Source organism: Lissotriton helveticus, chromosome 3_1 (assembly GCF_964261635.1).
Source record: "Lissotriton helveticus chromosome 3_1, aLisHel1.1, whole genome shotgun sequence".
Taxonomy (NCBI): Eukaryota; Metazoa; Chordata; class Amphibia; order Caudata; family Salamandridae; genus Lissotriton; species Lissotriton helveticus.
In genome coordinates, this window is record NC_136061.1 from 301,517,188 (window position 1) to 301,539,746 (window position 22,559).

Sequence of the window (22,559 nt, forward strand, 5' to 3'; positions counted from 1 at the left end):
TTGGGGTCTTTTAATGAATTCTCCCTTCTCGTAAAAAACTTTAGAAAGGCGGTGTCGTTTTTAAAATTAGATGAGACCTCCCTTTTTTCACTATCCCAGGGCCAATTGAAATCAGTCCTGAAACTGGCCTCGTGGGAACTTAGTTTCTGTTTAGATAGGGAGTATATCGCGACAAGGAAAGGAGTCACTCCATTCATTTTCATCTTGTGCAATCAAATACAGGCAACCCTATATATCCTGGAACCTATTTCATGGTGTCCGGCGGTTCTGGTTCCTGCTAAGACAGGATCTTCTACCTTTAAACATACTTTTGGCCAAATGGTACGGTACTTCCGCAGCCTGTAATTTTTGCAACTTCCCTATGCAAGATTTGACACATGTATTATTTGTATGTCCCTCTCTGCTTCCTTCCCGACGCAAATGGTTGCGTCACATCTGTTTGAAATTGAGTATTCTAACCATCAATGCTTTTGTACTTGCTCTTAATAACCCTCCAAACGAGATGTTCTGTTTTAACGTTTTTAACTTTTTAAAATGTTTTTTAGATATTTATTGACGGGTCTTTCTTTGCAATGTATGAACTAAGGTGTTATGATCATGAAATCCGTATTGGTTTTTCTGCACAGATAAATGGTGCTTTGTAATTGTGTCCTTCTATTATATAACCTGTAATTTTGTGACTATGTACTTTCATTTTGTGGATCTCTTCGGAGTTCCAAATCAAATAAAATAAACTTGAAGGATCCCACTGCTCTCCATTCACACACCATGCATGTACAATTCATGCTACACACATCAATGTGCTTAACACACACTTGTGAAGTTAGTGCTAAGGACTGGGTAGGCGCATAGGAGAGAACCTTCACATGAGTGGGCCTGAAGGCCTCCAGTCCAGTGACTCAGATAAATAGGTCTTGTCACATAATTCATTCTCAATATATAGTATGTTGCTACCACTGCTCTATCTCCTGTACCAATGGCAGGGATTGTAATTCGCTGTCACCAAATGAAGGCATGCTTGGCACAACCCTCTAAGTCGCAGGAAAAGTTTAGAACAGACACCTGTTAGGGACTGGCCTAGGGCTCGGCGCACTCACTAGATCAGTGTGATGCACGGGCAGAAATTAAAAATTCATGATACCAGATACACACAGTCGGGCCTCGGGACAGTGACAACACGCTTATATATCAATTCAGAAAACATTCCCGTTCCATCATATGCTCTTTCCATTATTACATGACAACTTGTTTCAGTATGTTCTAAACATACCATTTACTAATGTGCCTTCATAACTCTTGGAATGTTACTTCGTCTGCAATCTGTGTATTAGATTCAAGGGAGTCCCTGAAGGTTTGAGTGATGGAGTAAACTTTGCTAAGATTCCTGTTTCTAGCAGAAGTGTTCTTGAGTAGCTTGAGACTTAAGAAATGATATAGTTGCAGGCATTCCTATACCCCGTGTTGGCATAATCCAGACACAACATATGTCTTTAGTCACAATTAGCCTTCCATCTTGAGTCAATGGTGGAAAGATTTTCTGTAAAACTTTAAGCTGATGAAGGAAGAATATGATTGCATTTATACGAGGCAGAATTAAGAGTGCCAAGTCAAAGTGGAAACCAAGGGTAAAAGTATACTTCTTTCCTCTATCAGTCGCCCATCTCCTCTTGCAGAAATTCCATGGACTTTATCACAAGAATCTCTGTTTTACTGCAGTTTAATTTTCATCTACTGTGACTCATACATTACCACACTTCATGCAGTCATTAAGCGAGATGCCCTTGTACACAGATAATCCTTTTTGTAGCGTAGCCAGGAGCGTATTTTGAAATTGAAAAAGGTGTCCAAAAATCTAATTGTAATAGCTACTTGAAGCCCCAGGCTGTACTAAGTCAGATTATTTCTTCAGGGCCTAGTGACCCCCACAGAAACAGAGAAGGCCTAGCCCCCACTAATTTTCTACCCTTGTGTCTAATTGGGCTGGTGTACCCTGTACCAGTGGTCAGTTGATCACTGGTTCCCTGCGCCCAGTGATTCATCTTCCTCCGACTTGTGCCGCTTCATAGTTGTTTTGACCGGGGCTCCAGGGCTTTCACACATGTCTTGGAAACCACTAACGAACTGATTAATAAGGCCTCACACTTGTTAGGTATACACACAGATTTTTCAGTTAGAGAGCATAAAGACATTTGATGGCCCAGAGTATTTCTTGGATAGGGCCCACTAGGAAAGCATTTTATGTGGAGCATCAAAATTGCATCTCTTGGGGACCTGTGTAAAACCACTCCCGTTGAGCTTCTTATATAGACTCCCCCTTCCCCCCCCCCCCACATGAGCGTCCCAAGGGTAGAACAGAAACTGGATGGGTGCATAGATAACAAAGCGAGTGCCACCAGTGGCTTTTAAACCATTATGCTCCTGTGGTGGACCTTAATGATTTAGACTGACTCCTTGAGGCAGAAGAGGCACATACTCTGCCACTCCAACGTCTGGGCTTATTACCTCAGTGCACAGAGGAGGCAAGGGATTCACCTTCTTTAAGATCAATTCAGCTTCTGCCACACTCCCCAATTATTAAGCACCCCTAAGCAACTTCCAACCCATGGGGTCTCACAATCACCCCCTTCTATCTTAACTTCTCCTGTGGGCTCTATCCCCAAACCCGGGAAAGACCTAAGACTAATTTCTATGAACGTGCCCAGCTTATCCTCCAAGTTCTCTGATGAAAGTTGGTTACAGCTTATTAAGTCCTTCAACATCATCTGCTTACAAGAGACTTGGGAAGCTAAGAATACACTTTTCATAGAGGGATATAAGAGAATTTTTTTGCTCTGCGATTGGGTCAAATGCGGGCAGAGCAAGGGGGTGGGGTGGTCTTATTATATTTGTAGCTCTTGAGTATTGTGGTACCATACCGATTATGAAGTGAGACTCCCAGGTGGTCCAGGACGTAAAATTGCGCATTGGGAGAGCCCTCTCAATGGTAGTAATTAATTCTTATAACGCATATAGGGGACCGTGTCAGTCCTCTAACTTTACAGCCTTAAGTAGCGCCTTAGACTCATTTAAAGGAGGACGGCCTTGGGCATTAGAATCTTATCCTGATGGGATTTTATTGTTCACCCGTGCAACCTGGTTTTTATCCTGGATGAGCTGTTAACCGGGCCTACGTCTCAAATCCCTCCGACATATAAAGGAAGTGGTTCAGCCGGGATTATTTATTTTATTTTTGTATCTGCTTGTATGGGTTGGCCTTCTGTTTCCTTTAATATTATACATAGTCCCTTCAGTGATCATAATCTGCTGACCCCGTCCATGGAAGTAGTAGGGAACCAACCGGAGGATCCTCGATAGTCCTGGGGAGTTTTGACACACATTGCCCAGGGGAGACGCTTATGCTGGTTGCAAATAGAAGCTAATGCTTTCAATCATAGCCTTTTTGCTCTCTGCCCGCAGAAAATACTCAACTGCCTGGATCTTTTAACACCTGGCAAGGAGTTCTTAAGTTCTTTTGCCTCCATCGCTTCGGCAGTCTCTGGGCTACTATCGACCCAGGCGGTTGGGGAATGTCCTGCTCTTCCTTCATGGTTTGACCCCAAGTGTTCTCGGGCCCTAAAGCAGTTGAAGAAAGCCCTGAAACAGTCGCCTTGTGACAAGGAATGGCTGTTACACTGCTGTCAAAACTATAGAGGGGCCCTGAAAGAATGGAAGTATCAATTACAGAAACAGGCATGGGCTGATTTAATCTATGCTTGTGAACTGAGGGACTCTACACATTTTTGGAAGATAATCAATAGCCCTTGCTTCTCAGAGCCATCAAAACCTATCCTGTTCAATGCATCACCCCAGATCAGTGGGTTTCCCATTTTGAAAGAGTATATAATGCTGGCTTTCTTGAAGGGTCTCAAATACATATAGTGCCTAGTCCAGCAGCCACTCAAGTTACCTCCTTGTTGGAGGAAGTTTACAGGAGCATTGAGTCCTTGTCTCGAAACAAAGCCCTGGGCCCTGAAGGGATTCCCCCAGATCTCTTCCAGGACAACATTGAAGTCTGGGCTCCAGTTTTGACACTCGTGTTAAACGCAGCAGCGTTGAAAGGGACTTTGCCCTCCTGCTCTACCACCACCATCATTCCAATTTATAACAAGCATTTACAATGCAACGGTCTCGCCTTTGCAAAAGTTAGGGCTATTGGCATTGTAAATGACAATTTTTATTTATGAGTTGGTTTTGAAAACATACACGCACCCCCCCCCCCACACACACAGTAGTACGGTTTCTTGAAATCATACACATCTATCACAAAAAGCGGTACTATTAATGGAAGAGTTACCAAATATAAATATCAGTGTCTGAAATTAAAAAGTCTGAAAATATCATACAAAAGACTGCCCGTATTGCGGATTAGGGTTTTTTGACCGCACTCAAAGATTCCCTTTGAAGACCCAGTGCAGATCAGCTCTACCTGACCATGGCCAAGTCTCTAGTGGTACCACTATTCAAAGTGTTCCAGGGCACTACAAAAGGGATCAACGTTCAACATTTTCAGGCAAATGTGTTTGTGTGATCTGAAGCGTGCAACAGGTTCTCTCAATAAGTGAGAAGATGTGCCGATGCCATCAAGCTTAAAAAAAAAACAGGCAATGACTGGGGAATTGCTTCCCTCCAAATTACAAAATGAGATTACAGCCCCAATCAATATACTAAGAAGTTGCTTGAATATTTCCAGTTCACACTTACCGCACGCACAAGCAGAGCTGGAAGCCAACAACCCAGTTCTCATCATTCAAAAGGGTTGTTATGTCACATTTACATTTTGCTTAATGAAATCGTGATCTCTGCAACATTCACCCCAAAAATTGCTCCACAACCACTAATACACCCTAGGAAGAAGGTGTCTGCATGGACAGTGAACAGCGCCCACTCCTTTCCGTATAGATTCCAGTGGTAAATATGGAGTACAAGCTCTCCCTAACTCTTGCGATGGAATGGGCCTCGCGCTGAAAAGTGGCACTCTAGTGCCTTGTAACTATAGCGCTCTGGCAGGAGCAATTTCTTTCCACCGGACCAAGCTCATCCCACCAGTCCCCCCTCGTAATGGATTAGTATGGAATTTAACAACCCCCCTCGTCCCCCAACCCCTCAAAGGGGATACAAAGCAGCAGCCTTCCCCGCAGACTGGCAGTGCCAGTGAAAGCACACCTTACCCACTAGCTCCCCCACCATGAACACCAGGTAAAGCCCAGCCGCCGCCGCCAGTCTATTGCGGACCGCCGCTTCTTGGACAGTTCCCGGTGCAGCGCTCGCAGGCGGAGGGCTGGACGCAGGCGTTCGGTAGGTCTCGGTCCAGCAAAGAGTCATCATCGGAGGAGATAGTGCCTCCCTGCCCGGGCGCGGCCGCCACCACCACTCGGAGCTCGCTAAACCGAGGCAGGTCCTCATCGTCTGCGCCCCCGGGATCCTCGCTGAGGTCATACACGTTGTTGCTGTCGCTGAGGTAGAGCGGTGCGTCCCTCTGCCTCAGCAGGGACGACTTGAAGCCGTCCCACCAGGCACTGGTAGAGCGCCGAGCCATCTTCAGGCCAGACCAGCGGGGCGCGGGGCATAAGGATCAGTGGGCGGCCCGCCTAACGAACCGCAGCCCCAGTCATGCGGCGCCTCAGGTGAGGGTAAGGTGAGACGGTGAAAGATACTTGAGCCCCTCGATTTACACTGATAGCACAACAACATTGTAGAGTATCGCCAGAGATTTCAACTCTCGTGGTATTTTGGGGCACTGCGAGAATTCTACTGTGGAAAGTTATGATAGTTTCCTCTCTTTTAGATTGGCTTGGCCTGAATTACGTTTGTGGTAAAAGCTTTCTTATCTTCTTTATGGGGTGAAACAGATGGCCCCATAAAGAAGATAAGAACGCTTTTACCACAAACTTAAGTCAAGGAGCCAAGTCAGAAAAGGACGGGGCTTAGCGAGAAAGGAGAACTTCACTAGGACCTCTTCTCCAATGGCTGGCCACCGTTTAGGAGGCCAGCCAAGGGAGAAGAGGGGCGGGGCTTAACCTCGCTAGTGAAACTCTCCCTACATCATTAAATCTCGCCAGCTCAACTGCGCATGTGTGCAGTCTTTCGTAGGCTGAGACCTAAAAAAGGGGGATAAAGACAACCTGCACTGCTACTGCCCTATTTCCCTTATTGATTCCGTAGTTAAGGTGCTGGGTCGGGTCCTTCTAACTAGACTTTCCTCATGTCTGACGCCAATCAAATAATATCGGAGGTCCAGTTTGACTTTCGACCGGGAAAGTCACCTATTGATCAATGTACCCTATTTGGGTAATTTTATTAGACAACCAATAAAAATGGAAAACATTACTGGAGGGCAAGCTGAGCGATCTAAACAAATCTATAGGCGCCATTGTCAGCTATGCCCACAGATTGGGATCTTGTGCACCTGAGGTGATCCTAAAATAGTATCAGCCCATAAGCACTTCAAAGGCACTATATGGTAGTGAGGTATGGAGTACATTGCAGCACAAAAGTTACCAGTGGCCGAACATAAATGTTTGCGTCAGATCTAGCAGGTCTTTCAGAGCACATCCGCCTATAGTGTGCACGGAGAACTGGGTTGTTAACTTACTAGTAGATCAGGTGGCAATTAAGCCTCTATTGTGTTGGGTACAAATTTGGTTGAGGGAAAACATGGACCTAAATCTCCTGATCCTCTCAGATCACTAGAGCATGCAATGGGTACGTTATGTAAAAGAGTCTTTCTTTACTCAGATAGGCCAGATATTTTTCTCTCACGCGACCCGGTACGGCCTCAGTACTTTAGCATTATAAAAGACCTATACTTTAAATACACCTCTGCCCACCGTGAAAACACAGAGCTCTGGAAACAACAGTGAGGGCACACGCCTTTTTAAAGTCTGTCCAGGGAATGGAATATTACTTTTCTGCCCTCACTAGTGCACTTGACAGGTTTTTAGTCACCCGCTTTAGGTTCAGCCTTCCTTACCTCCTCCTGGCATCCCTGGCTTTGTCCATCCCCCAACTTGAGAGGAGCCTGTGGCTGCGACTCTAGGTCTCCACATGACACGTTACATTTTGTCCTTCTGTGTCCATTTTTTCCCTCCCTAGAAGGCAGTTTCTTTGCCCCCGTTTAAAGAGCTTGAAGTTTATGCAAGCCAGATTGGCACTTATGTTTTTATAGCTGTTGCCTAATGAAACTCACACTCTGTGCATTGACAAGTTTCCTGCAAGCCGCCTATAGATCCAGACTTTTTAGACTTGATTGTACATTGATTTGTCTTCCGTGTTTCAGTATTGCTTTTTTCGACCCTTTTATCATCAGCGACAATGAGTGGCATTTATTTTAAATTGGATGTGCAGTGTTGTATCTGAATTTTTTTAATGATGCAATCTTTTTTATGTATGCTTGTATCTTTTATGGTTTCGTTTGTTTCCGAATAAAGACTTATTATTATTTTGATTATTATTACTTTTAACAACAACAACAATTGAAGAAGAATCTGGCTAAATGTCACAAAGAGGACCTACCGGCCCAGGACTAGGCTCTAAAGGATTAGAAATAGGAACATCGGAAGCGGGGACTCCACAACTCCTGTCTTCAGTTGTCTCCCACCAATGGAAAACATTGGTTGGTTCAGAATCAGGGCTGGATTAAACAGGCTTTGCAATCACACCACCATTTCCCCCATTAAAGATTGACACTCTAGTCAAGTTCCAAACACTCATTCGCGCTGACTGCATTTAACACCTCCTCTACTCTAGTTGGCTTGGACCATCTCTTACCTGAGCAGCTTAAAGGTCCTTTGTCATAGACAAAATCTCTTTCCTTCCTTCAGAAAGTGGGGAAAACCTTCCATTCCTTCGTAGCTCTCTTTATTGTCAGGTAGTGATTCATTTTCTCGTTGTCTTTAGTTACCATCTGCCTCATTTCTGAATATGTTACTCACTTGGACTTACCATACCTCCCTCCTGCACCAACCTTCCAATTCATCCACCAGGAGACCAACAAACAACTAGGCCCATGTCCTCTCAAAAGCTCAAGTGATGTGCACCCTGTCACTGAATTAGCAGTAGTTCGGTTTGACATCAAAGTAATCTGGAGAACCTTACTCCAATTAGTCCCTCCATTGGTGGCTACTTGTTTGAAACGTTCAACTTAATCCCTCCATTGGCGGCCACCCAATTGAATCATTCCCTCCGCTCATTAGCTTCTGAGTGACAGACTTCCATTCTTTGATGTTGGATTCCATCCTTGTTGTCAGTGGGACAATAGAAGGATGAAGATTCCACACACTAGTAGATTAAGAAGATTAAATTGCAAACTTTTGAAGTTTTTACAATCACATGATCAAGTAATCCAACTGAATTCCAAGGAGCTTACACCAGTATAAGGGGCTGTGAGCAAAATACATTAATATATAACATCACCATAAGTATAGGACTCTGTCACTCGGATCCTCTGATACTCTTATAAATGAAACCAATATTTAATTTTATACCGATGCACATACCACTTTACAAATAATCGAGATGATTATGAATGGTTAAGAATCGATGGAAATGTCGCAACAATATGCTGCAAAGACGACCACTATATTATCCTGCATTCCTGCAATATTAACTAGTGAATTTAAAAAAACTGATTATTTTAAAAATTATTTAATTTTAAACATGTTTTATTAATCTATATTAATTATAGTAAAATGTGTAGGAATGTATTACAAAGGCAACGTATCTTATGGCAAACACATTTATTTTGTAAGAATTGTAAAATATTGTAACGGTTTTTATTAACTTATAAGTAGCCTCCATTGGTGGCTACTTGTTTGAAGCGTTCCACTTAATCCCTCCATTGGTGGCCACCCAATTGAATCATTCCCTCTGCTCATTGCTTCTGAGTGACACACTACCATTCTTTGGAGGTGGATCCCATCCTCGTCGCCAGTAGGACACTGGAAGGATGAGGATTCCACACACTAGTAGAGTAAGAAGATTTATTGTACTAGTACAACACAGGAGCAACGAAGTGGGGAGCCAACCACAGTGGCTGTCACATTGAACCACACACACCTCACTTTTCACCACCACTCGAGAAATGCAGCCAATGTGATAATATTTCAACTGCTCCACTTAACACAGAGTGGGAGAATAGCCAAATACCACAAGACCCAACTCCTTATAACTTTTTTCCAGGTCTTTAATTGCTCCATTAAAAAATAGCAGTGATTACTTGGATTGCCTGAGCTTGAGACCCACTAGGGCTGTGTTTCTCTTTAGTTCCATCCACTGTATCTCTTACTGAATTTTCTAGGTCTTATTAGTCTTGACAGGCATCATCTGGCAGTAGATCCAGTTTAATTTGGAATCCATATTAACTTATGCTTTTCATTCTCTCATTAGACAATATTGCACATGTTACATGCATGTAGCCATTATCAGTTGAACAAGCCACAGCTGCCCACTTTGGGGCTTGGGGAACCAGGTTCGAGTCTCGGCATTGGCTCAATATCCTGGGATTCTGGGCAAATCACGTAATCTCCCCATGCCTACCAAAAATGAATGAGTCCTTGTGTAATGTAACTGGTGCTCGTGTAAAGCGCTTCAATACCTTTGGGTCAAGTTGGCGCTATATAAAACTGCAAAAAAAAATCAAAAAAAAAATCACAGAGCACTATGTCTACCACGATCTACCACTGTTGTGTTACACAGGGCTGAGGAGGGCCACAGTTCGTATATATTCAGCAGAGCCCCTATCTTCCCACCTCAGACAAAGAGCAGTAATCGAGGGCTACTTTGGTAAGGTGCCTTGGCAAGAGGTGCATTCATTCCAGCAGAGCGCCCTACCATATAAAACCAGCATTGGCATAGCCAATAGGTCTCGCCTTTGAGACCTTATAAGTGTTTAGTTATCCAGCACAATATGCTTGGTGCAACAACATTAACTGTTAAATGGCTAAACACTTATAAGGTCCCGAAGGCTAGACCTATTGGCTATGCCAATGCTTGTTTTATATGGTAGGGCGCTCTGCTGGAATGAATGCACCGCTTTCCAAGGCACCTTACCAAAGTAGCCCTCGATTACTGCTCTTTGTCTGAGGTGGGAAGATAGGGGCTCTGTTGAATATATACGAACTGTGGCCCTCCTCAGCCCTGTGTAACACAACAGTGGTGGATCGTGGTAGACATGGTGCTCGGTGATTTTTCTTTTTTTTTTTTGCAGTTTTATATAGCGCCAACTTGACCCGAATGTATTGAAGCGCTTTACACGAGCACCAGTTACATTACATTTTTGGTAGGCATGGGAAGATTACGTGATTTGCCCAGAATCCCAGGATATTGAGCCAATGCCGAGACTCGAACCTGGTTCCCCAAGCCCCAAAGTGGGCAGCTGTGGTTGGTACTCCATATCCTCTCCAGAAAACATAAACACAAGCAAAAGAACTGTGACTAATAACAGGTGTAGGGGTCCTCTGCAGCTTCCTCTTCACTCTGATCTACCTCATGTCACTTTCATGGTGCCGCGTCCCAACCTGTGGGTGTGCGGCTGACACACCTGCTGCCTCATCCTGGTGTAGATGGCACATTCCCCAGTCTTGAATGAGGCTATCGACGGCCTAGAGCCACTAAAAAACGCAGAAATAGTCACCTGAACCGGATACTAGAGAGAAGGGTGGACTCGCAAACAAAACTCACATGGCTGTTTGCAGTGTGGTGATGGGCAGGGGCGGTCGTTACCAACATCAAGGAAAACTCCTGATATGAAGAACCTCTGCTAACCACACGGCAGGACGTCACATTTGGACATCTTGTGTCCCATCCCGGCTGAGCTTTCTCTGCACGCATCAGGACAAGTTCTTAAGGCAATGGAGGAAACTTCCCAAAAGCTTTGCATACCACCTCCATGAGAAGATCACCATCTAGAGGTTTGAGGAGGAATTTCTTCCACAGCGATGCGGAAGGTTCGCTTCTTCGAGGTACGTTGGTGACACCTGAGGACACCAGTCCAGAGCGCCCAGTTAAAAGGACAGTGGACGCATCACACCGTGGACGTATGGCATGCTCCAGGGAATCCCTCCTGAAGATTTCTTGGGGCTGTGCGAGGCAACCGCGCAGATGGGGCTGTGCAGCAGAGCTCACTGTGATGGAAAATGTGCTCTCATACTGCCCATAATAATGTGACATCACTAGCAGCGACTTCTACAGGGGAAGCCCAGCCAAGAGACAGTTCTTTCTGAGTCACTGTGGGGGCATCATGCTAAAAGCATTTTCTCTGCATGGACTCATCTATCTGAAGTTCTCCGTCGCTAACGTATGGGAGAGGCTGAAAAAAGTTGCTGAAGACCTAAAGTTGACATTCCATCTTTGCCTGAGCAGAATGGAGCAGCTGGAAGCTGATCGAGCTTGTGAAGAATATATGTTATTCACGTAATTTGAGGTTGCTATATACAGTTGAACCAGGTTAACTTAATTTTCCTCCGTTTTAGGAAACTGCCCATTCGAGACTATGCCAAATAGCTCTTCTTTGTGCATGCATAATGTCTAATTTTGTGATATACCATTGCTGGCTATACACGTCATTTTAAGAACGAAGCATTCATAATTATATCGGCAATGAACATTTTTTATAGGCTTCAAATAAAAAGGCTATATTTGTTTTAGACTATTTATATTTGCACATCTGCTACTACTCGTTGATATGACTTCTCCCACACCTCAGTTTTTGATGTCCATCACCTGGTAGAACTCAACTGCGCCAAACATTTTAATTCCTTTTTGGAATAAATGCACATCTAGGGCAAGGGATTATGAAATAAGTCTCGGCTGTGGAGATTGTTTGAAATAAGGGTTATTTGTTCAATGAGATTTTTACTTTTTACAGGAAGGGTCATAAATGCTTGGAGCCACCTTACGAGCAGGAATAGAGGGACAAAATCAGTTGCACAATGCATTCAGAAACATTATATGGACACATTGGATAAGAATCATAGGCTGAGAACAAAGAGTAGACCTGGAGGTAGCCTGTAGTTTTGCAACTGGCGGTGAAACGGATTTGCTGACAATACACATGTACCAGATTGAAATGTAAATATTTTTTGATACACAGTTTTAATATTGTTACCTCTTATCATTCTAGAGCATTGCAGAGGTGTTCCGATGCTTTATTTGTATGGAAAAGCTGCGTGATGCTCGTCTCTGCCCACACTGCTCCAAGCTTTGCTGTTTCAGTTGCATTCGTGTAAGTCTTCTTCATGTTATCCTTAAAACGGCTTAATCAAAATGTAATGTTTCTAGCTTCACTTCTATAATAGTTAATGCAGTCACGATGTAACAGTCCTTTTTTTTGTAAACAGATTTTATTGATTATATCTGCTGCAGCAACTTAATAGAGAACCATAAGTCAATATGTTTTTTATTTGACATTAGTTTTCTCATATTCTTTTCATTTGCTACACAAGTGGTCAATTGGAACGTCCAAGCGACAATACATTGATAACATTAATTAAGCCCGCCCCCCCCACCCTTCAGTCCTTTTACTTAAATTGTTCAATATCATTGACTATGCATACAAAAACTTGATTGGAAGATGTTTCTTGATTTGTTTATATTTTCTGATATTTACCTGCTGCAAATCAAGTATCTGAAAAAGGTGGTAGTCTTTGCTTGAGATAAATATTTGGCCAATTTTATATTCCTTTTCAATTAAATTTCTGATAATTTTTAATATTGAAAAAAGTATTTTGTATGTTCTTATTCTGAAGATTTCTTTTCGGGTCTTGCCTATACACTGCTTTTATGTGTATTTGTAAAAGATGTTTTGTGGACCAATCCAAAAACTTAAAGTAAGCTTTGGGCCACCACTTTCCTTCCCATTCGTTGGCTTTCTTTTCACCCTTATTTGCTCGAGTCTTATTCAATGGGTTTCCTCCTGTTACTTCTAGTTGTCCATCCCCTCAAGCATAATTAATTTAGCATCCTTTTGATCGGATTACTTGTATCCTTCCTTTGCTCGCATTCAGGGAACTACTTTTTAGATCTCCCCTACTATACAGTGCTCTTGCGCTGTCTTTTGCAAGACCTATTTCAGGCTTACCAAGAACTTACAGGACTTGGAGCCCAACCACTGCTTAGCTTTTCGTTGACTTTTGTGTCAGTAATTTGCCTGCTTCTTATTGGTGTCCAAGCTTGTGATTATTGTGCTCATTCGTCTTTTGGTACATAACCTCTTTATCATCTCTCTTGATTGACTGGCCTTCATGCTCCCACTGGTGGCTTTTTAAGCACTACTTTTTACTTTTGTGTTAAGCACTCCGTGGGAGTGCATGTATATTCCAGCTGTCCATCATCTATGTCTCTCCTCCCCTGCACTCTGTGTTGCTCTGTTGTAGTGCGCTTCTCCCCGCCTCCCTCCATGTTAGTTTCCCTAGTGTGCTTCCACCCCTTGCATTCATGCTCTTGTGTTTCTCTCCATCTGCTCCATGTTGTTCTGCTATTGCTTATCCTCCCTCCCCGCCATCTGTTTCTTCTGCCCACCCACATTGCTTCTCCCAATCCATACTCACTCTGTTGCTGCTTTCCCTATCCTCACCCTCCGTGTTGCTCTACATCAGTGCTAAAGAAAAAACACTTTCACACTATTTTTTGTTTTGCATATATCGATCCAATGTAGTAAATAAAAAAAATGAAAATTAAAAAAACACGTTATTTTGTAGGCATGCGTTTATTGTTTGCCACATCATAGCTTCAAAGCTCCCTCCCCCACTTTCTTTAAACCATTTTCCAAGCCAGTATGTCCCAAAGGCAAGACCTATTGGCTTTGTCAATGCTTATTTCTTGTTTTTCTAGTACTTCATGGGTGTTCACTGGTTCTCGCCCTGGTGTGCTGATTCCCCTTCAAATACTCTGTGTTGCTTCCTCTTCCATCGTCTGTTGCTCCCTCTCTGTACAGATTTATTTATTAATTGGGTTTCTAATTTTTTAAAATGCCTATCGCCCTTCTCCTTTCTGAGAGCCCTGTGTTGTTACTCCTCCATAACCCCACCGTCCCGCTCCCTTGCCCCTCCTGCCTCAATCTGTATTATCTATGTTTAAAAAAAGTTAAACATTTATTTTTGGGAAGGAGTGGCATTTGCTCTTTTCTAACAGCAGCTTAATTTGTTTCAATACGTTTTTGTACATATGTGTTGGTAAGTTAAAAGTTTGCAAAATCAAATCACCATTGGCAAAGCCAAAAGTCTCATTTATTTAAGAGCTTTTTGCTTTGGCTATGTGTTTTAGCCATGTTGTACATCAGTATGACTGCTAGTCAGCATGGCTAAAAGTTAGTGGCGTAGAGGAGAATAGAGTGGCATAGTGGAGTGGAGAGGCATAGTGGAGTGGCATAGAGTGTAGTGGCAAAGAAGGTAGTGACACAGTAGTGTGGAGTGTCAAAGAGCGTAGTGGTGCCGAGTAGTGTGGAGTGGCGTAGAGTTGAGTATTCATGGTGTGGTTGTTTCGATCATATTAAAGTATTTGTTTCCAACACACTTCAGAATTAACAAAAAATTTGCTACATTTGTGCTTTCATAATTCTGACATATTGTGAAATACTTACTTCCTACCCCTAGTATCCAGCAAGATTGTCACATAAATCCTCTCACTTTAAAGTTGGAGAAAGAAAAGTGAACACCTGCGGAAGACAGAGCCTGACATTTTACCTCTGTCTTTGAATGCACAGCAAATGTGACAAAATAAGAAACAAGATTTACAGGCCTGTTTACAGAAGGGAGCACTCGTGGCAGACGGAATACAAGGGGTGTTGATGTGAGAAGGCTTTACTAATTGAGACGGACGAACTCACACTGGACATCCAAAAAATACACAAAGTTAGCAAATAGAAAGCCAGAACATGTGAGGTACAAAGCCAATGGTAAGCAACAGGCTAAATCCATTCCCAGGGAACCTTTCAGATTGTCCCCAAGATGTCTTTAGCAAACCAGACAGCACTGTCTGGCAGGGTCAACCTAAAAGGCCACTGAGTCATAACGTTCATGTGCGTGTACATTGTCGCTCAGTGACAGTTTCCCTGCCGAGTCAGAGTCAGGAGGACACATTGGCAAATACTAATAAGGCTCTGATCAGTTCTTTTCGATTAACACTGCAATGAGTTAGCCATATCTTCATTTGAAGGGCGAGCTGCGAGTCACTCGCCATTCAGTGTTGATACTATGAATTCCTGCATAGAATTTACAAAATTCTAGCAGATAAGACACTGTAATCAGAATGATAAATGAAGAGCGCTATGATCTATAGCAGCCTATTTCTCTGGACTAAGCCCAGACGAATCACAAGAAAATAGGTATAAATGGTAAAAGAATGGTAATCTGGGACCTCCTCTCACCCTTTAAGCGTTAGGCGTAAGCAGCGAAGTCACTCCAACTGATAGAATGTGTCTGACAAAGGAGATCATTATATTGTACCAGGTTCAGTATGGTCACGAGCGGCAGGCGTGATCTAGCCAAGGTTTAACATGCAATCCCAAATGAGCGAACGCAATGTTGTATTATCTTTTCTTTCCACAAATAATTATCTTTTGAGTCAAAGTTTTGTTGTATTGTATTGTATTGTTCATTTGGCTTAGGCACCTTACTTTGAGGAGACAGATGTGTTTCATAAGTTTGTAATTTTTATCAAACTAACGTGCTTTATGAAGGATTTTATGGGACTGAAAGCGGAGAAGTAGTTCTCTGATCCTGCCAGTCTTCTGGTCTAGTGCCGTAGCCCTTTATATATTTCATGCTCCTGCCTCGCACACTATTGTGTTCCTCCGTCATTTCACTTCAAATTCTAGAAAACATCCCACTTAGTGAAACAAAGAGCTCTCTTCTATTTAGCTTTGTTCGGGCTCAGACCTTTGTTTGTGCTATGCAGAAATCCATCACCCTGCTCTTTTGAAGAGGTAAAAGTGGGTAGGAACCACGTTCCCATGCTTTTTTAATTGATTGGAACCTGTTCTTCTACTTTCCTGAAAAAAAAATTGTGTTCCAATTCTGCAGTTTGTTGACCCATCATTAGAGGTGGTCAAGCTAACAAATTAACCAGGAGAGTCAAGCCAAGGGTCTGGCTCGGATCTTCGACTCCAGGCACGACAGAGCCCTGAACATGTTTGCTGTGTAATTCATAGAACAAACATCACACAAAATATGATAAAGCCCCTTCAAAATTCATAAATATTTATCTTACTAAGATTTGAAAGCTTTGACATTAGTACATATCACTAAGGCACGGCACTGAAGTATTTTATCAAAAGTTAGTTTTTAAATATGAACCATCAGTCCACTAAGAGGTAAGACAATTGTCATGTAAACCCTGTACATGGCGCAGGTGATTATAGAGCAACATTATAGTCTATTAAATCAAATACAATAGGTTTTTGTACAACTGGTATTCTGAAAACACTTATCTGAAAGTGTTTTCATATGATGTAATGAAGAAAATAGTTTTTGGCGAAATTAAAATATTTGCCTAGGATCACACAATTTAAGTGGGCGCTCTGCGATTTAGCCAGGGTTTCTAGGTTTGCTTTTAACAAACCAGGCAGTAAATGGTTATCTATTTATCTTTCTTCATGTTAAGGCTTTGGGTGTACCTTTTTGTGCATTTTTTTTTATATTGGGCAAACTCAATGGTATTTGAGCACGTTAGATGAGCACCAGCTACATTACACAAGGTCCTCGTGTATTCTTTATAGGGATGGGGCAATTAAATGATTCGTCCAAAATCACAGGCTGTTGAGCTGATGTCAAGACTCAAACCTGGTTCCCCTTGTTGACACCCCTAGCCGTAACTCCACGTCCAGTGTACAGGAAAGGAGGCAGGCAAAAGCCACGTGAAAGCTCGTATCGTAATGGGTTCGAGGTTCCAACAGGAGCTAGAGCAGACCAGCGTCAGACGTAGGCACGAGCTTGGCGTGAGCTTTCGGGGGCTTTCCCACCTCTACCCACTATCTCCACAAAGAACCATTGCAAAAAATATCTGCTGTCACGGCAGAGTTAGTTCATGTCGTCTTACTGATGCTCACCTGAAAAAGCTAGCTGATGTAATTGAAAATTCCAGGTATTTCTTTCAGTGGGAAACACCTGGGCACTAAAAGAAGAGCGATTCACTTCCACAACCACATTCTAAAGTGGGTGTAACACATAGCATTGAGCACCAAAGTTTCACAAAATTGTAGAAATATTGATGGATGCTGCAGAGAGCTTTCATTTCCAGGGTAGATTTGTCAACTTTTGTGTACTAGTCTTCAGGTGATGGCAACAGCTCATTATGAGGCTTGTATTCTCATTCATGGGGCCAGTTGGACTAATTCTTGGGCTTGAATGGACATAATACTGGAAATGTGTCGATTCGCCCCATAGGCGTGATCTGTCCCAATTGGAGAGGGAAAGATTGTCTAAACACTTTTGGGAAAAGCTTCATACAATGAATTGTAGGTGTCCATGTTGAACAAAAAGTTTTGATGATGACTGACCTTAGATGAGCCGCTCAGAAAAATGCCCTAAGAAATATGGAGTAGAATACTGACCGCATGATCTCCAATTTACCTCAATCCTGAGCAACCACACTTTCTGATACTAAACTACTGGAACCTCCAAACAGCTAGCCAGTACTCCTCAAATCATCATTAAAAAGTTGTATTTCGGTTCAAAGAACCATAAAGCAGATGAATGTGAACAAATATAAAACTTTCATAAAACGCAAAAAAATTACAAAACTCAATTTGCTGCAGTGCTATTAATTGAACTAATAAAATTTCAAATTGGGACCTTTAGCGCAAATAGTTTGATGGATCCAACGGAGATCCCTCAATTAAATAACTACACACTAAAACAAGGTGCCAGAAAAGCACAAGAAGGGATAGCCCTAAAATGGCTCCTGATGAGTCAGTTATGCCATCCAAGATACCAGAAAGTATCCGTATGAGGAGACTCAAATCCACTGGCCATCACAAAGGAATAAAGTGTTTAGTGCAATATATCTAATCTCTCAGATAAAGAGTAAGATTAGAATGTATGTACCATTTTGCTATAAATCAGTGTTTGAGACAACTGAAAACATAGAACTACCTAAAACAATAGTAAACAATACATAGTTGATTTGGTTAGAAAGACACAATTCTGCCGTTTAAGACACTCCTTCAAATGGAACATTTAGTGTTATTCAGTGAATTTTACACTCCTCTCTACTCGAATCAATCCCCTCGGCTGCGACATGGCTTTCCCTGCATAATTGAAGACCTCCTAGCCCCCATTGGTGGCTCTCCAATGGTGTTCTAGCTTTGTTAGCACAGATTCACTTTTACCTCCATATCCCGACTGCCTGGAGGTATATTACTACCTCAAACACCACCAAACTAAAGGTGTCTGATCTTAGGATCCTGGTAGCAACATGGTAACTCCTTACACCCAGCGATCTGCACAAGGGTAGTAGCCATTTTCTTCTCTGAACGTCGTACGCTGGACCAAAATATCAAAAGTGGGGCAAATCTTCTAGATGCTCTTGCATGCCGTGCATTCTATTCTCTGGTGGTTCGCAATTGCCCACTTGGCACAGAAGGTCATAATGTGTAGGGTCTGATATCTAAATTGTAAAAACAGTTTCTTGGCCAGTGTAGGGGTGGTCCATCGATTGTGTCCTCGCAGGTAGGAAACCACTTGAACTCAGAAAATCCAAGGTCAAGGTACCCCCACTACTGTCTATAACATCCTGTTGTACCATCTGCCAATAGGCCAGTTTCATTGATGTTTTGGAACCAGATGTGAGCTTCTCTGGTACATCCTGAAAGGTTACCAGCCCCAACTTTCTAAGCAAGGATCTTATATACAGTAGCCCAGTAATCCGTTGGATGCTTGTTGGGCTAGTATAACTTTGAGTAAATCTATATAAGCCTGAGGTCCATATCCTGTGCCAATACAATAAGAGTCGAAGCTCGACTTTCCAGGAGATTTTCTCAAGTGCCAGAAGAAGATTCAATGGGCCCAGGAGTGTTCTCTTTGGGAGCACAAAAAGATGCTTAATGAACTTATTCTCAGAGTGAGAAAGGATGCTACAATCAGCATTGCCCCACATCTCTGCATTGTAAAGAGCTGTCCCCAGAGCCTTGATATTATAAATCTCAATTTTTCTTGGAGAAAGTTTTTTTGTCTAACTTTAGCAATCACAATGAATAATGTATTCATGTACAGTCAGCTTTTTGGACGTCCAAGGACCTGTCTAGGCTAGGAGTTTACCTCCGCCCAAGATAGTCAACATTGTATACCTGCTCTATTGAAGCTGTCCCAACAGAGAGTTTACAATGCAACCATTTTTTTTAATCTCTAGCAGGGTTAAAGAACAAGGGCCTCGTTTATGAGAAATGACGCATCGCTGCGTGAAAGCAGCGATGCGTCACTTCTCAGTGCGCACTCCTTGCGACACACCTGATGCGTCATATTTACAGTATGACGCATCATGTCGCAAGGTGTTACAGATACGTCAGAAATACTGACGTATCTGTAAGCGCAAAAGTGACGCATTGCTGGAATGTGTCACAAAAGTGACGCAACTCCAGCAATACATCCTAAGGGCTTGCATCAGTCTTACGCCTGCTGTGAGGCAGGCGCAAGATTTTGACGCAACGGCGTCCTAGAAGTGACGCAGTGAAATCTCATAGATTTCACTGTGTCACTTCTATGAGGCTTTTTGCGGGGGAACCCCCCCCTGCATACATTACACCTGACGCAGGTATAATGTAGCGCAATGGTTTACAAAGTGACGCATCTGCTTAGATGCGTTACTTTTTAAATAGTGTGCAACAGGAGGCATGATTTACGCCGCCGATGCGTCACAAAAAATGACGCAACAGCAGCGCAAAACTGACGCAAGCCCTCATAAATGATGCCCAATGAATTTAGTTTTCGCGCCGTTTAGTTCTGGTCACTGTTCCAAACAGAAAACACCTCAAATCTGACTGAAATACATTCTACTATTTCTTGGGGAAACAACTTTTACCACGGATCGTATACCACGCATGCTTTTACCACACAGGTAATTACATGCAGGTACTTGTACTTTTCCCATGGAATACTTCACCACACAGGTAAGGTTTTTTTTCTTCTTCTAAAGTAACATTTTTACTTTTTTTTTAATCTCTAAAAAAGTGGTTTAGATGTGGGTAGAAGTAAAGGGAGGTAAGGGTGGTTTAGGGCTTAAGGGTGGGTAAAGAGAGGTATGGGCTATTTTGAGGTTTACAGGTGGGTAGAGATAAAAGGAGGGTAAAGTAATTTTAGGGGTGGATAGAAGCAAAGGGAGGTAATGGTAATTATAAGGTTTTGGAGTGAGTAGAGTTAAAGGGAGGCAAGGGTCATTTTAGGGTTTAGGAAGTGGATCGAGGTAAAGGGAGTTAAGTTAAAAAAACAAAAGAGAGGTTTGGCGTCCCCAAATGTATGTGTGTGTGTGTGTGTATATATATATATTCACTGAAAAAACCATAGGTTAGAGACCATATATAGTTAGGAATTAGCATTTAAAAAACCTTGAAAATTCACTGAAAAAAACATAGGTTATAGACCATATATAGTTAGGGCTTAGCATTTAAAAAACCTTATTTTACTCCCACAAAACCATTGAAATTCCATATATAGTTAGTTGCACTAACTATGTATCGCGCACCCGCAATCCACTGCTGATGATGTCACATATTACATCATTCATGACATGGTCAGTGACATCACTGATGACATCACTGATGACATCTCAAATGACATCACTGATGACATCACTGATGACATCTCAGATGACATCACTGATGACATCTCAAATGACATCACTGATGACATCATGACACACCAATACCAGTTACTACATACGCACTCACTGATTCCTACGTCTACACACACATTCACTCATTCACCCATACAATCACTCATACATACAGTCACTCATTATTACAACACTATCATATGCACTCATACACCTATGCAGACACTCACACACTGCCACTCATCCATGGAGTTACTCGCACACCTAGTCAGTCCTGTAAAGAATCAATCACACTTCCATTTCCTCATCTATACAGTTAAACACAGAACACCATACTTCAGTGACATCACTGATGACATCACTGATGACATCTCAAATGACATCACTGATGACATCTCAAATGACATCACTGATGACATCATGACACACCAATACCAGTTACTACATACGCACTCACTGATTCCTACGTCTACACACACATTCACTTATTCACCCATACAATCACTCATACATACAGTCACTCATTATTACAACACTATCATATGCACTCATACACCTAGTCAGTCCTGTGAAGAATCAATCACACTTCGATTTCCTCATCTATACAGTTAAACACAGAACACCATACTTTTCACACATATACTAACACATACTTACTCTCTTATACAATCACTGATACAAGTACACATTGATATGCACAGTCACACACCTCCCAGCCAGCCACACACACACTCAGTCTTCCATACATCCACTCATTCTTCAATATGTAAAACATATTTAAACTTTACAAAAACACACACACTAGATGATGTCATTTGAGATGTCATCAGTGATGTCATCAGTGATGTCATTTGAGATGTCATCAGTGATGTCACTGACCATGTCATGAATGATGTAATATGTGACATCATCAGCAGTGGATTGCGGGTGCGCGATATATAGTTAGTGCAACTAACTATATATGGAATTTCAATGGTTTTGTGTGAGTAAAATAAGGTTTTTTAAATGCTAATTCCTAACTATATATGGTCTCTAACCTATGGTTTTTTCAGTGAATTTCAATGTTTTTTTAATAGCAAATATCATAAGCTGTCGAATGTCAAGTACGTGGTAAGTAAAAACATTTTCGTGTTTATGCACACTGATCTGCTTTGAATGCTGCCCCCCCCTCCCCCTCATTTCTATTAGGAGTACTCTCTCTTTGCAGATAGTGAAGGGTAGTTAACGCAGGCCTTTGCCCCCGTTGTAATCCGTCGTGCCTGCTTCTCTCTCCATTTGATTGATTGTTATCCAAGCATTTACTGTTTTAGAATTGGTTCTCTTTGGTTCATTCTCTATTTACAAACAAGCACAGAGTCGCAATACTCTGTTTAGTCTTTGCAGATAGCGAAAAATCGTGTAAAAAAACAAAAGGAATCGAGCAAAATCAGTAGGCCACTAATGGGATCTCTTTTTGACCTCGCTAAAATAGAAACATTAGGAACAACCCCTCATGACAAACACGAAACTATTGAGATGAACTGAACTCCACACCATGATGGCTGCAATACAGCTCGGCTCCGCCACCCACCCCGCCCAAAATAACGATAAACTCTATGCAAATATTACAAATATATACAACACACCAGCAAAGTAACAGGGTAAAACATTTTATTAAACAACTATTTACATAACTATTTTATACTTTTTGTTGCCCGATCCGGCTAGCTCAATCGATCGAGCATGAAACTCATGCACTCTGATGGTTCAAAGTTTTGAGG

General features: G+C 42.2%; 1 protein-coding gene across 2 annotated transcripts in view; it reads left to right on the forward strand.

The window, feature by feature from the left end:
* TRIM37 (tripartite motif containing 37) overlaps positions 1 to 22,559 on the forward strand; it is a 1,276,082-nt gene that overhangs the window by 18,372 nt on the left and 1,235,151 nt on the right. For both annotated transcript variants that reach the window (XM_078679853.1, XM_078679852.1), the window contains exon 2: positions 12,158 to 12,259. In XM_078679853.1, the coding sequence (XP_078535979.1) occupies positions 12,158 to 12,259 (102 nt within the window). The remainder of the gene's footprint in view (positions 1 to 12,157; positions 12,260 to 22,559) is intronic.